At 42.4% G+C, this 17268-nt stretch overlaps 1 protein-coding gene across 6 annotated transcripts in view; it reads left to right on the forward strand.

The window, feature by feature from the left end:
* The window catches only part of TBCE (tubulin folding cofactor E), a 271869-nt gene that overhangs the window by 175114 nt on the left and 79487 nt on the right, over window positions 1-17268 (forward strand). For all 6 annotated transcript variants that reach the window (XM_075338202.1, XM_075338206.1, XM_075338204.1 and 3 more), the window contains one exon: window positions 4845-4998. In XM_075338202.1, the coding sequence (XP_075194317.1) occupies window positions 4845-4998 (154 nt within the window). The remainder of the gene's footprint in view (window positions 1-4844; window positions 4999-17268) is intronic.

The following is a 17268-nucleotide window of genomic DNA, read 5'->3' on the forward strand; positions in this document are numbered from 1 at the left end:
ATTGATGGCTCTCAGGAAAGAAAAATTGACAGGCTCCAAGCTTTATTCCTAGTCATACTTTTTTTATTATTATTAGCAGCATAAAGGGGTAAACACTGAAATAAAACAAGTGAAGTAGATGAGACAAAAAAAGGGTGTGTAAAACTAAAACTACAGTTGGGTCTATAAGAATTTGGACTATGACACAAGTTCTGGTATTCTAGCTGTTTACCAAAATATTTTCAAGATGGTTATATAATCAAAAGTGCAAACTCTCCACTTTAGTTTGAAGATACACGGAAGACAACAGTGGTGGATGATCGCAGAATCTTTTCCATGGTAATGAAAAAATCTTTCACAACTTCCACCCAAGTGAGGAAAACTCTGCATGATTTGGCGTTTCCGTATCTAAGTCTAACATTAAAGCGAAATTTTCATGAGAGCAAGTACAGAGGGTTCACCATAAAGTACAAACTACCGTATTTTTCGTTTTATAAGATGCACCCCCATGCATTTAGAGATAAAAAAGGTTTAAAAAAAAAAAAAAGAGGTCCATCTTATACTCCGGTGTTGTGTGAGAGGCGGCAGTAGTGATGGAGCAGGGGCACAGGAGGCAGAGGCTGTGCTGGCAGTGGAGGCAAGGCTGTGCTGGCAAGAATTTTTGGGAGGAAAAGTGCGTCTTCTAATCCAAAAAATACGGTACTTAATATTCTTAAGAATAAAAAGACCAAATTGGTCACAAAAATTTAAAGAAGCCAGCCCTGATCTTGAAAACCAATAGCAACCTGTTCCAGAATGATGGGAAGAGGAAAGTATGGAGAAAGCTTAAAATGGCTCATGATCCAAAGCACACCACATCCTCTATACAACATTGAAACATGCATAACCTCCAATGGCACTGGATCAATAGTGTTTATTGATGATGTGACTGAAGACAGAAGCAGCCGGATGAATTCTGAAGTGTACAGGGTGATACTTAATGCTCAGATTCAACCAAATGCAGCAAGGTTGATTGGACGTCAATTCACAGTACAGGAGGATAATGATCAAAATCTACAGCTATAGCAACCCAGGAGTTTTTTAAGGCAAAGAAGTGGAATATTCTGCAATGGCCGAGTCAGTCACCAGATTTCAACCCCATTGAGCATTCATTTGACATGCTTAAGATAAAACGTAAGTAAGAAAGACCCACAAACAAGCAACACTGAAGTCAGCTGCAGTAAAGGCCTGGCAAAACATCACAAAGGAGGAAACTCAAGGTTTAGTGACGTCTATGGCTTCCAAATATCAGGCAGTCATTGCCTGCAAAGGATTCTCTACAAAATATTAAAGATGAAAAAACAAAAAGCCAGCACCAAATGTGCACTTCAGCACTAAACATTCCAAACTGTACTTATTATAAATATTTTGAGATTTTTGGCAAAAAATTGCAATTTCTTGAGCTGCCTCGCCACGTCACGGCAAATCTCATTTGAGGCAGTCCTACACTAAAATATTTTTATAAAATGTGCCATACGGCCTCACATATGAATAGTAGAACTGCTGTTAGCAGCACTCACCTGGTCTATTTCAATCCCGTACCCATGACTGAGTCATGTTTAAAGTTTAACATATTTAAAGTAAGATTACTTTGCTTTGTAGAAAAATGGTTGTAGTTCCTAAAAGTTTCACATGATACTTTTCTTCAACCACTTTAACCCCTTTTAATTAAACCTGAAAGTCTACACTTCAATTGCATCTCAGTTGTATTTTCAATCCAAAATAGTGGCATGCAGAACCCAAATCGCGAAGATTCGGTCACTGTCCAAATATTTCTGGACCTAACTGCTCTTGAATAAGGATCGTATCGTCACTTACCGTATCCTTTTTTCATTTAGTGTTTGAATACAATTCTCCAAGGGAGAGAGCGAGAAATCAAGTGCCTTGCCTTAAGGCCCCGTCACACTAAGCAACATCGCTAGCAACATCGCTGCTAACGAACAACTTTTGTGACGTTGCTAGCGATGTTGCTGTGTGTGACATCCAGCAACAACCTGGCCCCTGCTGTGAGGTCGTTGGTTGTTGCTGAATGTCCTGGGCCATTTTTTAGTTGTTGCTGTCCCGCTGTGAAGCACAGATCGCTGTGTGTGACAGCGAGACAGCAACAACTAAATGTGCAGGCAGCAGGAGCCGGCTTCTGCGGAGGCTGGTAACCAATGTAAACATCGGGTAACCAAGAAGCCCTGTCCTTGGTTACCCGATATTTACCTTTGTTACCAGCCTCCGCCGCTCACTGTCAGTGCCGGCTCCTGCTCTGTGCACATGTAGCTGCAGGACACATCGGGTTAATTAACCCGATGTGTGCTGTAGCTAGGAGAGCAAGGAGCCAGCGCTAAGCATTGTGCGCTGCTCCCTGCTCTGTGCACATTTAGCTGCAGTACATATCGGGTAATTAACCCGATGTGTGCTGTAACTAGGAGAGCAGGGAGCCAGCGCTCAGTGTGCGATGCTCCCTGCTCTCTGCACGTGTAGCTCCGTGCGCTGGTAACCAAGGTAAATATCGGGTTGGTTACCCGATATTTACCTTAGTTACCAAGCGCAGCATCTTCCACGCGGCGCTGGGGGCTGGTCACTGGTTGCTGGTGAGCTCACCAGCAACTCGTGTAGCGACGCTCCAGCGATCCCTGCCAGGTCAGGTTGCTGGTGGGATCGCTGGAGCGTCGCAGTGTGACAGCTCACCAGCAACCTCCTAGCAACTTACCAGCGATCCCTATCGTTGTTGGGATCGCTGGTAAGTTGCTTAGTGTGACTGGACCTTTAGGATCTGGAATACAGCTATGATAATCTGTAGCAAACAGAGCTTAGTAGTTTGTAAGGTTTATTGAGCCATAAATGAGTTTCCTGTAGGAGGAAAGTAGCATAGAGATTTGTTTTGCAAAAAAAGGGATAAAATGGCATGCGACCTGATTGAGACAGAGTGGGCATGACTGGAAAGAATTGACTTACTTGCCCTGAGGAGAGAGTGGGAAATAGTTATAAAGTAGAGAAAAAAAAAAGAAATAAGAAGGATGCAGAAGAAAAAAGAGACAGTGAAAAGTTAAATTGTGAACCTCCAAGCTATAGAATCAGGTCATTTTGTCTTCACTGTTATTGAATTGCTAGCTGTGACATAACGTTTGCCACTTGAAGTTTTTCTGGTTTTATTTTTCTTTTCCAGTGGATGGTAATTGTGGTTATATAGACTTTTTAAGCAGTATTCATGATTTAAGGTACAGGATTAGCTATTTTTAGAAATCCCATAGAAGTGAATGGGGAGAGACACACATGTACTGGCCACCTTCTTATACAGTGAAGCTTTAAAAATATTCAGTGCTTTATGTAACACATTTAATTGACATAGCCCAAGAGTACTACTGTAATGTGTCCTACATACTGTAGTTTTATTTCAAATTTGTTTTATTGATGAAACTGTTGTCAACATACAAACATATCATTTGTGCAATTGCAATACATAAACATCATTTTCTCAATGCCGGGATAACATCCAGAAATTGTTACATTACTAAATTTCTTGGAATTCTTCAAATTATCTTTGTGCTATTACCATATAACCACTTATAAATTATAGGTCAGAAATCCCACTTCTTTTGACTTCCTGTATCTTAATATACTCATTCTCCTTGTATGTCTATTGTCTTATGAATTATTGATAAATCTTTTCATATAAAAAATAAAACTAGAAAAATGCAGATTTATGTTCAGAAAAGAACGAAAGAAGAGGAAAGATACAAGCATAAAGAAGAGGAAATTAAAAGATACAAGCATAAAGAAGAGGAAATTAGAGAGAAGGGGGGAGAGGGGGGGGAAGCAAGAAAAGAAAAAAGGGGGGGGAGAGGAATGAGACTCCCCAGCGTTTCTCAGTTCAAAAAGCTCGCCAAACTCTCCACAAACTCTGGGGACTCCATGAACATAATCCATGGTCCCCAAACTGTAGTAAAGTTTTCTGTGTTCCCATTTAGTTCTGCTGTCAGCTCCTCCATTCTCTGGAGGTTTGTCATCTCCTCCAACCAATCCAGCACCGTAGGGCAATCTAGTCTGTTTCCAAAATCGTGGAATAATCATACGGGCAGCCGCCAGGCAAAATCGCAACATGTCCCTTTTTTGTGTTTTAATAGCTCCTGGGAGCATAGAAAGAAGGCCAACCTGTGGGGACTTTTCTATTTCACCTCCGCTCATCTTTTTGTACACTTTTTGTGCACTGAGTCCCAAAAGGGTTGCAGCTTAGTACAGCTCCACCATATGTGTAGCATTGTACCTGTGTCTGTGCCACACCTCCAGCACACATCAGACACAGAGGGAAATATAGCATGTAATTTAGTCGGGTAATGGTACCACCTTGAGAGAATTTTTATAACTTTTCTCTTGAGCGGCGCACGCCAAGGAAAGCTTGTGGGTCCACAGGTGCGCTCTGCTCCAATCGTCCTCTGGAATATCCTCTCCCAGTTCCTCTCCCCACCTACAGACAAAGTGAGGTTTATCCACCCTATTTCTCTGGTTCAGCATTTTATAAATGAGTGAGATGCCATGTCCAGGTGATGACCCCTGTAAAAATACTTTCTCAAAAGGAGTAGGGGGTGTCCTCATCCTTCTCTCCCTGTCCTGGTACGAGAGGAAAGATTTCAACTGTATATATTCCATCCAGGAAATCTTTCCCTGTGGCCTGCATGGAAGTATAAGTTGGTAGGGTGTGTCCCTGGAGCCATACTGTAGTTTTAGAATAAATCTCTGTGTAATACATAAGGAGCAAAATGCTCAATATTAATTTTTAGTATTGTGGAGTAGTTATGTAATTTCCAGGATGGTACTTATGTGCTTTGTCTTCACAGATTCTTCCACAGGAAAGAAAAGGAGCTGAGCTCGACTACAGAAAAATGTTTGGTCGTGAATGGCTAAAATCTGGTGGAAGTCAGAACCCTAATCATAATAATCCATCCATGGAATTTCTGACAGAGCACCCTCGATTCAATGAACTTATAGAGAGTAAGAAATACTCTTGTCTCCTTCTCTTAAATTTATATGTCTTGAAATAATAGAAAGGAAACATATGAGCACAAAATAACCTTATACGTTGATTGTGCAGTTTAATAATCTAGTGCATTAAACAGTGGCAGATCTAAAATCCGATGGGCCCCAATGCAAAGTTTGCACCTCCACCGCATGTATGGACCCTTGTAGCCTTCTAAATCCTCCAGAGATACAAGTTGCTCCCCTCTTCCCCTTCATTATGTACGAATGTCCCCATCCTGGGCCACTTCCTGGTAAATATGTCCCCATCCATGTATACCTATCTCCCATCCTGGTATATACAATTTAAACCAGACGTTTCCCTCTACTATCTATAAAGACACATCTGCAAGTTTTTCTCACTATCTGACATGAAATCAGAATAAACCTTTCCCGTTTTTAGGTCAATTCGAAAGTAGAATTGTTTATATTTGACAAATGCCAGAATAATGAGAGAGAATGCTTTAAGGCATTTTTTATTACTTTTTGCAAAGTCAAAAGTTTACATGCATTTCATTAGTATTTGGTACCCTGGCCCTTAAACTGTACGGTTTGGGTCAAATATTTTGAATATCCTTACACAAGTTTGGGTTCGGCAAGTTCAATTTGGGACCCGGACACAACTAGAACCGCATTGGATCTCACTGATTAGGCCGTTTGGCTTTCAACCCACATGCAGCCAGCTATATACAGAACACATCCAGGGAAGGGAGGATGGGGTTTGTTTTTGTCTTGTTTGTTTTTTTGTTTTTGTTGTACACATTACATCCAATAACTCTGCAAGCGGCTCTCAGTGGGGAAAGCACTGAGCGTACTGCAGCACAGCAATGATCGCTAGAGTGGTCCGCATACATAAAGCAGCCGAACTCTAAGGGTACATGTGCACGCTGCATCTTTTTGTGTTCACAAACTGCAGCCAAAACTGCACCTTGTCAGAGTGCTGTAGTGCACATTTAGTGCTAGCTTTTTTGTTTTTTCTTCATTGAATTGGTCGGGGGTTGACCCCCTACTTGCTATGCACCCCAATTTGGGATGTATTCCACTTGTTTAGATTTTGGCAATTGGTGACTGTTCACATTCAGTCATCAGACCCTGTCCACAGGCCATTTACTTCATGCAGCATTTGCTTGGACCTGTCCCGCCCACAGCTATGATTCAGTCATGGGTACGGGATTGAAATAGACCAGGTGAGTGCTGCTAAGAGCAGTTCTACTATTTCATATGTGAGGCCGTTTGGCACATTTTATAAAAATATTTTAGTGTTAGGACTGCCCCAAATGAGATTTGCCGTGGATTGCCGGGGTGGCTCAAGAAATTGCAATTTTTTGCCGAAAACTCAAATTTATAATAAGTACAGTTGGAATTTTTAGTGCTGTAGTGCACATTTAGTGCTAGCTTTTTTGTTTTTTCTACCTTGTCAGAGAGAGAGCCTGGAAATGTCACAAAAAATGCTTGTAATTGTAGGTGCGTTTTTGGTGCATTTTTCACAACATGCGTTTTTGCTGCATTTTTGTAACAAATGTTGATAAAAACGCAGGAAGAATGAACATGCTGCATTTTTTTTGTCCCAAACGTTTGACAAATAAAACGCTGACAAACTGTAATGTGCGCATAGCAAATCTGACTTATCATAGACTTTGCTGGGAAGTCACATGTCAGAAAGTTCTGGCAACAAAACTGCAGCCAAAAACGCAGCAAAAAACGCAGCGTACGCATGTAGCCTAACACTGATTTTTTTTTTTTTCTCTGTAAAGTCCGTGTTCGGTACGAACACTGAAGTTTATTGCTCGGGTCCGCTCATCTCTAATCCAGAATCTAAACCAGCCACAACTTAGGAGACATTACACAAGAACATTTTTTGTTTACTTTCCCTTTTTAACCTTGTGAGCATGAAAATTTGGGGCTATAGCAACACTTTCTTGAAAAAAAAAAAAGTATTCTTTTTCCCTTTTCACTATGCATTAATTCCTGTGCATCACCTGAAAAGTTAACAAACTTCCTGAATGTGGTTTTCTATACTGTACTTTGAAGGGTGAATTTTTTTAATGGGGTATTCGGACATACAGGCCCTTCAAAGTAGCTTTAAAAGTGAAGGGGTCTCTAAAAAAAAAATAGTTTAACACTTAAGTTTTCTAACATCCATAACATCCAAAAAAAAGTTTTAGAAATGATGATGATGATGACATATACAGGGCTGTGGAGTCAGAGTCGTGGAGTCGGAGTTAGTTTTGGTTGGAGTCGGAGTCAGTAGAAATGTACCGACTCAGACTCCAGCTTTAAAAAAAAATGTATTAATATTTCATAATTGAACTTTCATATGAATTTTATAAATGTTACTCAAATATATGTTCTATCAAACTATGAACAACAGTGATAAGCAGTTCTGCTGGAGATAGAGACATTTCTTAGGCTGGGTTCACACATAGCGACAGCGATAACGATGTCGCTGTTACGTCACCATTTTCTATGACGTAACAGCGACCTAGTAAGTCGCTGTTATGATCGCTGCTTAGCTGTCAAACACAGCGACGCAGCAGCGATCATAACGTCGCTACATGTGCAGAGAGCAGGGAGCCGCGCACGCTGCTTAGCGCTGGCTCCCTGCACTCCTAGCTACAGTACACATCGGGTTAATTAACCCGATGTGTACTGCAGCTACATGTGCAGAGAGCAGCGCACACTGCTTAGCGCTGGCTCCCTGCTCTCCTAGCTACAGTACACATCGGGTTAATTAACCCGATGTGTACTGCAGCTACATGTGCAGAGAGCAGCGCACACTGCTTAGCGCTGGCTCCCTGCACTCCTAGCTACAGTACACATCGGGTTAATTAACCCGATGTGTACTGCAGCTACATGTGCAGAGAGCAGCGCACACTGCTTAGCGCTGGCTCCCTGCACTCCTAGCTACAGTACACATCGGGTTAATTAACCCGATGTGTACTGCAGCTACATGTGCAGAGAGCAGGAGCCGGCACTGGCAGCGTGAGAGCGGCGGAGGCTGGTAACGAAGGTAAATATCGGGTAACCACCTTGGTTACCCGAGGTTTACCCTGGTTACAGCTTACTGCAGCATGTCAGACGCCGGCTCCTGCTCCCTGCACATTCAGGATTGTTGCTCTCTCGCTGTCACACACAGCGATGTGTGCTCATCAGCAGGAGAGCAACAATAAAAAAACGAACCAGGGCTGTGTGTAACGAGCAGCGATCTCACAGCAGGGGCCAGATCATAGCTCAGTGTCACACACAGCGAGATCGCTAATGAGGTCACTGCTGCGTCACCAAAACCGTGACGTAGCAGCGATTTCGGTAGCGATCTCGCTATGTGTGAAGCACACCTTACTTCTTGTGTGTCACTGTTCTCCACTGCCCTTATCTAATCTTATACTTGGTTAACCTCATGCTGCCACAACCCCCCTACTTACAATGTATGAAACTGAAAGTGAAAATGTGTTGCAAATTCTTAGTAGTAAAGCTCCTCCTCTAGACTAGATCATACTAGGTGTGCGTCTTCCAAGCATCTCACAGCTTCCTGCTACTCATAAGAGGAAGACTGTAAGAACTATTATCCTTTCAACAAACTTTGCATCAGTTAACTGTGAGTACATGAGGAATAATAACAGTATTACTGACCACTATATCAGTTGTACGTCCTGGCAATAATTTTGTACAATTGTTTTTAGGAACAACAATTGTCATTTGGATTGTGAATGCAAAATTAAAAACCTGAGTGTCAAAGAAGCATCACATTAAATCAGCTGTATTTGAACATTTCACCATCACTCAAGATAGAAAACATTATGTCTGTCAGTGTATGACAAATGATCCAGACGAAAACAAATGCTGTGAAGCCAAGATGAGTGCATATTCAGGCAAAGATAAAAATGCTCCTACCAGAGCTTCTAATCTAAAGAGACATTTGCAGCGCTTTCATCCAGAAGTACTGAAAGCAGTGGATGAGAGACTGCATCCAAACCAATGAACCAGTGCCCAGCTCTTCCAGCCAAACAAAGGAGCAGAGAACTTTGCAGCCATCAGTTGCAAGATATTTTGCCAGTGACAAAGTTACTGTGACAATGACAGTAGATACATTTAAAAAACAGATCATAGAGCTTGTTGTAAAGGATAGTATGCCTATTTCATCATTTTCACGACCAGCTTTTATGTGTCTGAATGGGGAAATGGCCCGCAAGCTTGGTGTTTCTCTGGAGAGAGAGAGTATTAAAAAAATTAGTAATCGAAGAAGCTTTTAAACAAAAGGAAGAACTTAAAAAAACTCTCAAGGAACGCTTTCTGTTTCTTAAAATGGATGCCTGCACACGTCACATTTGCCATCAATGTCCGATTTGTTTGTGACAAAATTGAAATAGTTACCAAGACATTGGCAGTAAAAGACACCAAAGCTCATCACACCAGTGAGTTTCTCCAGGTCTTGGTGGAAAAGGGTCTGCAAGACTATGAACTTAAAAAAGAGTAAGTTCTTTCTGTCGTAACTGACAATGCTTCAAATATAAGTACTATTAAGCTAATGAATGAGAGTAATGATGGTGACCAGCAGCTAGAAGAACATTCTGGGTCCACAGACACAGAAATGTTTGAAATAGAGGAACACAGTATTGTAACTGAGGAGCAAACTGAAGTTGCTTCAGATGAACAGCAACATGATAGTTTAGATCTTGTTGAAACTGTGTCAATATGTTCTTTCATTCATCACATGCGCTGTGTTGTGCATACGCTACAGCTGGCTATAAGAGACAGTCTGCAAGAAGGACATGCTGCTGCACTGATTGGCAAGGTGAGAAAATTGGCTACTGTTGCCAGAACCCCTAAAGTTAAATTTTGAAGAGACGTGCTGGAAAAGGGGCAATTATTGATCAAGCCACACGATTGGGCAGTACTTACTTAATGATTCAGCGCTTGGTTGAACTGAAAACCTTTCTTGTAGACATGGCTAAGGCTAGTTTCACACTTGCGTTGTGTGAAATCCGCTGGGTCCGTTGTTGCGTCGTTTTGACGCATCCGTTTTTTTATGGTGTCAACTGAAGCAACGGATCCGTTATTTCCGTTGTGTCCGTTATGCGTCCGTTAAACGGAATCCGTCGGATCCGGGGTTTTTTGGGGTTTTTTTTTTGTGGGACAGCCCAATGGGAGTGCCAGGCTTTTTTGAGACATATATATGTGTTCAGACCAGCCATCTGTAGAGGCTGCCAGAGAAAGAAGAGTGATGGATGTTATTACCGGGAGGATCGTCCAAGCGTACATTGATTATTCTTATCAAGCAAATGCTTTGGCATTTTACATTGCTGAAAAGGAGCGGCAACGTAGGAGGCGTCGCCTTCGCCGCTTCTGGGTCCACCCCATCAATGATGTTCGTCTATCCCGTGGCGTTTTTACAACCCTTTATTTAGAGCTAAGGAGCCATCCGGACCAGTTTATCCGATACGTTCGAATGTCAGTGGCGATGTTTGACACCTTGGTGGAGCGGGTGGAGTCTCTCATACGTCGCCACGACACCTTTTGCTGGCTGGCAATAACTCCTGCAGAGCGTCTCATGATCACTCTCAGGTAAGCACAAAAAATATATTGTGATATCCATCATGTGATGTAATGGTTGTTTTTTGTGACCGTTAACTAATTTTTTTTTTTTTTAATTTTCAGATTTTTGGCCACTGGGGAGTCCTACTCTTCACTGCATTATCAGTTCCGGGTAGGAATCTCTACTATTTCCGGCATCGTAAGCAACACTTGCAGTGCATTATGGGATTCCTTAAATGTAGAATACATTCCGCAACCAATGCAAGAACTCTGGATGTCCACAGCAGCCCATTTTTATGAAATATGTGACTTCCCCAATTGCTGCGGGGCAGTGGATGGCAAGCATGTTCGGGTAGTGAAGCCAGCAAACACCAAATCCGAACACTTCAATTATAAAAAATTCTTTTCGGTAGTCCTGATGGCTATTGCCGATGCTCATTATAAATTCCTGGCAGTGGACATAGGAGCCTATGGAAGAAGTAATGACTCCCAGGTTTTTAAAACCTCTACCATGGGCCGTAATCTTTATGGAGACCGATTCAGCTTCCCACCACCAAGCCCACTTCCCCAAACGTCTGGTCCACCACTGCCTTTTGTCTGCCTTGGTGACGAGGCATTCCAACTGGACACACACCTTCTGAAACCTTATTCAAGTCGTGGGTTGTCATACGAACAGAAAATCTTTAATTATCATTTGAGTCGTGCACGGCGCATGGTTGAGTGCGCGTTTGGCATCCTTACGGCTAAGTGGAGAGTTCTGACCACTATCAAAAACGAAAAAACTTCAGCTCTCCCCTCTTCACTCCCAAATCTTACCTCCGGTGCACGGAAACACCCTGACCTGGGTGGGAACACATGAAGAAAGGAAGAAATTCCAGCAACTTCAGGAGAAAGTAGAATTTTCTTAAAAAACAGTTTCTTTATTGGTAATAAAAATATTAATATTCCATCTAAGCAAGACAAAAAATGGAGAGGCAAGACAGAGGAGCTGTTTCCTACGTGTTTCAACCTGAATAGGTCTTAATCATGGAATGCGCAGAGGAAATCTCTAAAACAGTATTTAAAGTCTGTGCACCAGACTGTGCCTTTTGTCTGCCTTGGTGACGAGGCATTCCAACTGGACACACACCTTCTGAAACCTTATTCAAGTCGTGGGTTGTCATACGAACAGAAAATCTTTAATTATCATTTGAGTCGTGCACGGCGCATGGTTGAGTGCGCGTTTGGCATCCTTACGGCTAAGTGGAGAGTTCTGACCACTGCAATAGATGTTAAAGTTGACACCGTGGATGATATCATTAAAGCCTGCGTTGTTACACAACTATCTGTTAACCAATGGAGTTACCCCAGTAGAAGAGGAACTGTCAAATTGTAATCTTCCAGACTACAGCAACATTACCTTCCGCAGCGGTAGGGAAATAATTGCAATCCGCGACCAATTTGCTGCCTATTTTGTTACTGAAGCAGGGCGACTGGAGTGGCAGGACAGAATGATTTGATTTCTTTGTCCCTTGTTTTATTTCAATACTTTGACTGGGAGATTGTATTATAATTACAATATTGTATTTTCTAAACATGGGATTTTTTTTGCTACAGTTTTGTAATGCAAACCACCTGTTATGTTTTTCGTCATTTTCACAAAATGTGTTATTTCATTAAACAGAGACAATATATAAGTTGAATAAAAAAAAGATTTTTATTGAATAATACACATTGAAGTTTTTTTTTTATTAAAGTAGCTACATTTTTAAATTTATAAATTAAAGTATCTATGTGGGGTGGAGATATCGCTGGTGTTGCTCGTAGGACTGACCCCTTCAACATGCGGTGTATTCAGAGAGGATGGGGAGGGAGAAGGTTGGACAGTTGAAGAAGGTGAGGGTGTGGAAAAACAAATGGTAGTTGGTGGAAAAAATGGTGTAGCAACAGGAGATGGCTGAGGGCTGGGAGATGGCTGAGGGCTGGGAGAGGGCTGGGAGATGGGTGATGTACGGAAGGTGTATAGGTGGGTATTGCAAAAGATGGTTGGGTTTGGATTAGAGGGGTGAAGAATTAGAATGATGGTATGGGGAATGGAGTGTAGTTGTAGAAGAAAGTGATGAAGGACTTGGGACAGGCATGACATGTGGAGACAGGGAATGAAGGGATGTTTGGACAGGGAAAGTATGCTGGGAAGGGATTGTGTGCTGGGTGGGTAGTGAAAAGTGGTAATAATGGGGAGGAGGCTGGTAATGGGCAGGGGGCTGCATCGCGGCAGGGGGCTGCATCGTGGCAGTGGGCTGCATCGCGGCAGGGGGCTGCATCGCGGCAGGGGGGTGAGGAGGTGCTGTGGGATGAGGAGGTGCAGTGGTGGTAGGGGGTAGTGAATTTAGTAGCATAATAGCATTCTGGAAAGCCCTCATTACATGTATTTGCTGTTCAGACGGTAGGTTTTCCAGCTGACCAATTACTGAATGAAAATAATGCGGGCTAGGAGTCTGTCTTACAGCTGAAAGCACCTGATCCATCTTGCTGGTCAACTCCTGTAAACTATGGTTTATCAGGTTGAAGCCAGCAATAATTTGGTCAGATAATACTTTAATAAAACTATGGATGGATGCATTCAGATGTAAGAATTCGGCGCTGCCCCTATCCTGTCCCCTCTGTCGCTGCCGCCCAGAACCTAACACGGTTCTAGTGTCGGGAGCGTCAGAGGGGTGGGATAACGGAACACCTACTCGCTGACCAGCCTCATGTAATGAGGTCTGCCAGTATGCTGATGGGCAGGGTGGGTAAGATGGGAAAGATGGGAGGGTAGATTGTGAGGGATCAGAAGTAGAGGTGGAAGGGAGGGATCAGAAGGAGAGGTGGAAGAGATGGAGAGAGCAGAAGAGGGATCACCAGACATGTTGGAGGGGTCACCGGTAACGGTCACTTGTGGGATCGCTCCAGGAGGGTGTTGGCCGGATGCAGGCTCCAATGTGTTTGTGAATGTTCTGTGTGAAGGAAAACAAAAAGGAAAAAAACAATTAAAATTTGGTTATGAACTTTTCAATGACATGCTGTTGGAGACAAATTTTGGACAATTACAAACATTACAAAATCAAACAAAAACCGTTTACTTATCGTCTTGGCAGCATCGTGCTTCTAAGGAACGCAAGGGCTCTGGCATATCGGTATTGGGAGCCCTTGCATCCTGCCGATCCACTTGGATCCTGCATCTCCAAGTTGTAGTCCCTCCTGAAGCGATCACGTAGTGACCGCCACCGTATTATCAGACGTCGCACTGAAAATAAAATAGAAGCACAAGGTTAGCCTTTGAATAGGGAATTTGACAACACCGATTTTTGAAGTAGATTACTTACCTGCTTTTGATTTTGTCCTTTCATTGAGATCCTCCCATCCATCTATGACTTCGGAGGCAACCTGTTCCCAGAGCCGTCGGGTGATGACAGAATCAGCATGGCGGTGGTCTTGCATGTCCCACAACGGCTGCCGGGCATGGACGAGGTTGATGAGGAGCTCCACTTCTATACCAGGTTCCCCCCCATCAGATTCCTCATCCTGCTGCCGTTGTGAAACCTGTGGCAAGGAAAAAAAAAATATATTAAAAACCTGTATTAGTTATAATGCATTGTAAAAATTTTATTTACCCAAAAATGTTCTACAAAAAATACACACCGTTGACCACCGCCGCGCCTTCGACGACCCCGGGAGCCCCTGGGAGTAACTCTAGAACGGGCAGGCAGTGCATCCTGAAAAAAGAAAAAATACATTACAGATAGACAAATGTATAGTTTTACTTTTAAATATATCATGCATGATATGGTAATGATATCAACTTATGATTTTTGTGCAAATTTGTCGTGCATGTCTGGTGGAATGGTTATGATGTCATTGTTGTGGATACACTTACATCCTGCGAGCCTTCACCACTATTTTCTCCACCCCGTCCTGCTTCTGGCGCCCCCGCTTTGGCTGCAGCTTCCTCCTATATCCAAAATAAAAAATTGTTAGTACTAGTTGCATTCAACATATTCCTAAAAAAAAATGTAATAAAATTACTTGAACAGTTCACCTCCACTCGCTGACGCCTCTCAGGGGGGCTGTCCTCAGAAGACATTCTGGCTGGATGTGTTGCTGCCGCTGGTTGGTGCTGGCTGGGTTGCTGCCGCTGGTTGGTGCTGGCTGGGTTGCTGCCGCTGGTGGTTGTTAGATCTATTTGAGAAAAAAACACCACATTATAAAATTAAACAGCTTTGTAACACTCACCTGTTCAGTTGGGATGAAGATGTACTTACATGGGTAAATATAAAGTTGGGCGTCTGGGTTGCTGACGCTGGTTGGTGCTGGCTGGGTTGCTGACGCTGGTTGTTAGATGTATTTGAGAAAAAAACAACACATTAAAAATTTAAACAGCTTTGGAACACTCACCTTTTCAGTTAGAAGGAAGACATACTTACATGGGTAAATATAAAGTTGGGCGTCTGCCTGGCTGGCTGGGTTGCTGCCGCTGGTTGGGCTGGCTGGGTTGCTGCGTTTAGTCTATTGGAGAAAAAAAAAAAAGAATTTGTATGAGTTTTGCCAAATAAAAAAATTTGCTTATTTGTGAGCAAACGCACAAAAAAACCCCCAAAACCACTTTATTAAAATTATTGCCACACCCTAACCCACCTCCCCCATGACCAAACAATAGACCGACCTCCCATTACCAAATAGCCCCACCTCCCATGACTAAACAATAGCCCCACCTCCCATGACCAAACAATAGCCCCCACCTCCCATGACCAAACAATAGCCCCCACCCTAACCCACCTCCCATGACCAAACAATCTCCCCACATCCCATGACCAAACAATAGCCCCCACCTCCCATGACCAAACAATAGCCCCCACCCTAACCCACCTCCCATGACCAAACAATAGTCCAGCCTCCCAATACCAAACAATACGCCCAACCTAAAACCCACCTGACACCTCCAATTACCACATTTGAATTTTTTTTTTACCAAACACAAATTGAACCAACAACCATTTTTAACCCCAATTATAAAAATTAGCTAAAAAAGCGCAAAATAAATCAACAAAACCAAAATTAGGTACATTTTTATTACATTTTTTTGGTTTAGATTTTTTTTCAAATTATAAATCATAAAAAGGAGCATAAGCTCTTTATTTTAAGATTTAAAAATATAAACATGAGAAAAAAAAAACAACTAGACAAAATATGGGCACAAATGGGGCGATGATTTTGTCACCTATGAAAGTCCTCCAGGATTCTCCAAGGAATTTCCTCCAGGACTCCAGCTTCTTGCTTCAGCTTCTATCTTCTATTCTTTGCTTCAGGGCTTGTCAGCAGGTCAAAAGGCATTGTTTGCTGCTTTAAATTACAGCTTTTATATACCTTTCGAGATAAGGAGCATGGACAACCTGATTGGTTGCATTCTGGACATGCTCAGTTAAAAATAGCGGAATCCTGCAGCGGATTCCATTGTAAAGCAATTTGCAACGGAATCCGCTACCATAGGGACCCATTATAAATTTTAGCGGAACCAACGGAATCCGCTGGTCAGCGTCATTTTGACGCCAGCAATTAACGTTACAATCAGCGTTGTTTCTGCTCGGCTGAAGCAACGCAGCGTCGCCCAGCGGAAGCAACGCAGGTACTTTTGGCACCATCCGTCATCCATTCAAGTCTATGGGAAACAGCGGAATCCGTTAACGGATTCCGCTGTTTTCCAAAAGGGTGGATGGCGCCAAAAGAGAAACAACGCAAGTGTGAAAGTACCCTTACCCTCAACTGACGCTAAATGAAAGTCAGTGGAATCAGGTGACTGAGCTGGAAAAATTGCTAGAGCACCCATTTACAGTGACTAAAAAATTACAAGCAGAGGACTTAACTCCAGGTATTTTCTTAAAGGAGTGGAAGAACCTGATGTTTCGCCTGTCCCAAAGAGGAGTGTTAATTGCAAGTGGCATTGCTACATCAATGAAACGGAGAGAGGAGCTACTATTACAAAATAACATTCTTTTGGCAGCTGTTTATGTAGACCCAATGCATCGGATTCTTCTAGATAATCAACAGCTAAGTAAAGGAAAAGAAGCTCTGTTTGGAATAGCAGTAAGGATGAAAGGGTTGCAGAACAGTCAGGAGGAACAAGAAGAATTTGGTCGTCCTGCCACATCTTCACCCTCATCATCAACTGATGAAGAATTTAATTTCTAAAAATATTTGGATCACAAGGACTGTGCAAAGCGTTCCCGCATAGAAGAAGAGTCATCCCCATCAAGGAACACAGCCAGTACATTTCAGCAGAATTTTTCATGTGCACTAAAAGAAATTGAGAAATTTGACCCTTCATCAAAAATAACAGTGCAACAAGTGATTCCTCTGTATCCTGACATTGTCAGAGATGTTGCCCGAGTGGTTACTGCTTTGCCACCAACACAAGTTAGTGTAGAGAGGTTGTTCTCTGCTCTCAAAATAATTAGATCAGATTTGAGGGCATCCATGAAGGAGGATCTGACAGAGGTAATACTTTTTCTGAGGACAAATTTATAGATTTTTTCTTATTAACTGCATAAAAGTGTTTATTGCATATTTACTTACAGTTTAGAAAAGTTTATAAAAGTTATTTGCTATATTCTAATTGTATTCTAATAAAGGTAGTTTTTGCTCTAAGTGGTCTGATTACTTATATGATGGTGAGAAGCTGAATAAGCACGATGTTAATAT

This window comes from Anomaloglossus baeobatrachus, chromosome 3 (assembly GCF_048569485.1).
Source record: "Anomaloglossus baeobatrachus isolate aAnoBae1 chromosome 3, aAnoBae1.hap1, whole genome shotgun sequence".
NCBI lineage: Eukaryota > Metazoa > Chordata > Amphibia > Anura > Aromobatidae > Anomaloglossus > Anomaloglossus baeobatrachus.